The sequence below is a fragment of the Penaeus japonicus genome, unplaced genomic scaffold, assembly GCF_977035675.1.
Source record: "Penaeus japonicus unplaced genomic scaffold, GWHDUDI00000001_assembly GWHDUDI00000010, whole genome shotgun sequence".
NCBI classification, from domain to species: Eukaryota; Metazoa; Arthropoda; class Malacostraca; order Decapoda; family Penaeidae; genus Penaeus; species Penaeus japonicus.
The window spans coordinates 5507373-5512214 of NW_028234412.1; the positions used below are offsets into that span (position 1 = coordinate 5507373).

Consider the following 4842-nt stretch of genomic DNA (forward strand, 5'->3'; position numbering starts at 1 on the left):
TGTAGTGAGTGTGATATGGATTGATAGGAGAGATTGTAGAGATACACTCACAATCCGTCTCAGGCACACACACACACAACACGTCGCAGCTCTCACACACACACGCCACAAACACTCATACATCCCCACACCCACTCTCTCGCACACGCTCTATCCACGCACACCGGCTGCGTCGCCCGCTCGCATCAGCGAGTGAGAGTCGTTTATATGATTATGAGAGAGAGAGAGAGAGCGAGATGAGAGTATAGAGTCTCTAACATCTACTGACACACTCACTCACACGAGACTCTCCACAGGGTCTCAGCACACACACACTCCCACACAAGGGCCGACACTGCGCCGAAGCAGGCGATGCCAGCACGCCCTGCACGATCGCAGCTCTAAGCACGCAAATCACCACACACGGGGCTCGACGGGCTCAAGGTGATTTGTGGTGTGTGGTGCGTGATATGGGTGGGTTTTGTTGGTTGTTTTGAGTGTGGGGTGGTGGTGAGCGGAGCGAAGCGGGGGGAGCGGGGGACGGCAGGAATAACAGAAATCTGGTGTCGAGAGCGTTCAACTAACTCACTCACTCTCACACTCTCACTACCATCAAACTTAACTATCACTCTCACAAGTACCACATCAATCACCCACCGACAACACACAACACACCACTCACACACTCCACACTCACAACACTCGCCTCAAACACCCTACACAAACTCTTCCACACCCTCTCTCTCTCACTCACACACACACACACACACACACAGACTCTCACACACTCACCGACACACCCTCACACTCTCCACAACACACACTCACTCACTACACCTAAACACACTGCACGCACTCACAAACACACAAACCAACACACTGGCCCACACAACACACACAGACTTCCACAGACATCACACACGCGACATCCTACATCCCATACACACACACCCACACCACACACACCCACACCCGACACACACACTCACACACACACACACACACTCGACACACACACTATACCACACCACTCACACACACACTCCACTCAACACTACACACACACACACACTACATCCCCTCACACACTCACAACACACACACACACACACACACACAACCCACACACATACTCACACACACCACACAACAACACACAGCTCACAACACAGCATCACTACTCACACTTAGTTTGATATATATATTAGAGATGATGTAGAGTCACATATATAGTTGATTATATTAGCTATTATTATAGAGAGATATATAGATTATTGATGAGTTAGGTGAACTGTTAAATATATTAACCATTATAGATTCAATCACTCACACCATCCACACACACTCCCACACACTCACACAAATCACAACTCATCTCCGCAGCACCACCACAATCACACACCACATTCACCACACACCACTCACACACACGACACAAACATCACACTCACACTCACACACTCACACCAAACACAAACACACACCTCACCAATAACTCATGTCAACACAATCAATCACACATCTCACACACTTACACACACACACACACACACACGTGTGTGAGATATTGTGAGAGTGAGATTGGTTGTATGATAGATAGTGAGATTAGAGTGTGTGATGATTTAGTGCGTTAGTGAGTGAAGTTTGTGAGAGATAGAGAGAATGTCAGCCCAAAAACACCCGACTCCTATCAATCTCTAACACAAACAAACTATAAATAACTATCAATTCACTATCTCTATACACATGCTCATTGAGTTAGATAGATAATCACTCAAACACACACTCACACCCACCACAACACACACACACACACTCTCAATAAAACACTCATTTAAACACACTCACTCTAAGATCAGACAGACAGTCTCACACACTCTACGCTCTATCTAATCTCTCTCACGCACACAATACACAGAGACAACGTCAGCACACCACGACAACACACACTCACAGGCTCACCTCTCGCCACACACCCACTCTCACAATCACCACACGAGTCACACCCACCACGACAAACAAAACCCACTCCACTCACAATGCACAGCACACACACAAATCACGACACACCGAGAGATGATAGAGAGAGTCCTCACACAGCTAGTTATGAGTAGGTAGGAGAGACACATACCACACACGCTCTCTACACTCACACTCTAACTCTCTCCACACACACACACGCACTCAGTATCAAACACACACACACACACACTCTCACACACCAAACCACACATAAACACACTCACCACACACTCACACACACACACACACTCACTACACAGTCATACACACTCTCACGCACACTCCCTCACACAAACAACACACACACCACACACACACATCAACACACCAACACTCCGCACTCACACACACACACACACACAAACACTCACACACACACAATCTCTCACAATCACACACCCCCTACCACACTCACACACTCACACACTCACACAAACACTACACACACACACACACACCCAACACACCTAACACCGACACATCAATAACACTCTCTCACACACTCAAACACAAACTCACAAAACACAAAATCTCACAACACCACACACTCCCACACCATCTAACTCACTCTCCCACAACCCCCCCTCACCCCCCCCGCCCGCCCACCTCCCCCCCCCCCACCCCCCCGTCTACTCCATCATCACTCACACTCTCAAACACACACACAGCACACACACTACTCAACACATAAAATATCTACATATCACACACCTGTCCTCACCCAATCACCTCTCACTCACTCACTCCAAACAATTACTCCTCTCTACACACTATCTCACACTCTAACTCAATCTCACCACACTCTCTATATAACTCAAACAATGTGAAATATATCTCTATCACCCCCTCTATATCAACCCCACATCTATTACTATCTCACACTCACAATCACTCATCTCACAATCTCACACACACCACAATGACAGTCACAGTCTGTATCACACACTCCGACAACACGCACTCACCCCACATCACGCTCTCCCCCAATGATCGCTCTCAACACACATAGACTCAGTACACTACACACACACACACACAACCCAAACACCCACACCGTGATGTTAGATATATAGAGTCTGACCTGAGTGAGAGAGCGATGATATGATGATAGACACAACTCTTCACACTCACTCACACACACCACACACACACCCACACACTCACTATCACTCACACACCACACACTCACACTCTCACACAACATACACACACACACCCTCTCACACACTCCACACACACACACACACACCACACACAACTCACACCCTCTCTCCACACTCACACACCACACACTCAAACACACACCTCACAAATCAATCACCCCTCTCAGTCACACACACACTCCCTCATCCACCGCACACACACACAAACACTAACTCAGCAAACCACACACAAACCCACATCACTCCACACACATCCACTCCACTCCACACTATCAATTACACAAAATCTCTCACACTATCACCCCCTCTAATCACATCTACCACACACACTCTCACCACACTTAACTCACACAAAAACTCTCACACTCTCACACACACACAGACTCACAGAAACACAGATTCACACACCCCTGACCCACACTCACTCAAACCTCACTCACTCACTAATCACACACCAAACACGACACATAACACTCTCACCACTCACACTCACTCACACATGACATGTGTGTGTGTGTGTGTCGTGTGGTGTGCGTATTGTGCGTGTGTGTGTGTGTGTGTACATCTTATATATATAGTAAAATATATATAAAAAATACTCTATATATATATATATATATCTTTATATAGTATTAAAAATATAAGATAAAAATATAAATATATATATCATATACAATATTTATATTTCAATGTATATGTATATCTGTACATCTACACTCAATATATATATCTCTATCTATACTCTCTTATCAGTTCTCCGCTCATCAACATGATACACACACATACACACACACAAACACCCAATGCCCACACACACACACACACACACAAACACACAGCACACCCACGACACACACACACACACACCCCCACACACTTACTTAATAAATAATCAATTTCTAAAGAATATAATATATTATCTCTCTATAAATATATAAATATAAAACTATATAGATCTATAAATATATATAGCTAAATATAAATATCTAGAGATATATATATATATACTACAATAAATAAAATAAATATATAAATCTAACTATATAAATCACTATCTATATCTGGGTTGTGAGATGTGTGTGTGTTTGTGAGTGTGTGTTTGTGTGTGATGTATAAATATACAAATATTTAACAATATAAGTCTAACTCATATATAAACTACTATAACCATAAACCAAAACAGTATCTATAATTTATATATCTATATAACTACTAATATTCAGAATAATTACTATATAAGTTATACTATAAAGTATAAGAGACTCGACTCTATCACACTCTAATAACTCCATCTTCTAAATCTAATCCCCCCTACCCACCTTTAAATACCTCAAACATATCTCTGCATCCTATATCAGATCACGTATGTCACTGTCACTCTCCTATAACACACACTCTCACACTCTCTCACACTCATCTCGGCCAAATAACTTTACCACTCACACACTCAATCATTCGACTCACACACACAATATACACGTCTACCTCTACCACTCTCACTTACATGACTACCACCCACCCACCCCCCCTCCACAAACACTCACACAAAACTCTCCCTCACACCAACTCTAACTAACTCTAACTCACATCTCACCTCTACTGGTATCCTCACACTCACAATCTCTCACTATCACACACAAACTCACTATCTCATAACAAAGTACACACTCTCACACTA

General features: G+C 43.8%; 1 protein-coding gene across 1 annotated transcript in view; it reads right to left on the bottom strand.

Moving 5' to 3' along the window:
- Positions 1-380: 380 nt before the first annotated feature.
- The window catches only part of LOC147471078 (uncharacterized), a 31655-nt gene continuing 27193 nt past the window's right edge, over positions 381-4842 (bottom strand). The window contains exon 3 of the mRNA XM_086541368.1: positions 381-539. Coding sequence (XP_086397494.1) covers positions 381-539 — 159 coding nt within the window. The remainder of the gene's footprint in view (positions 540-4842) is intronic.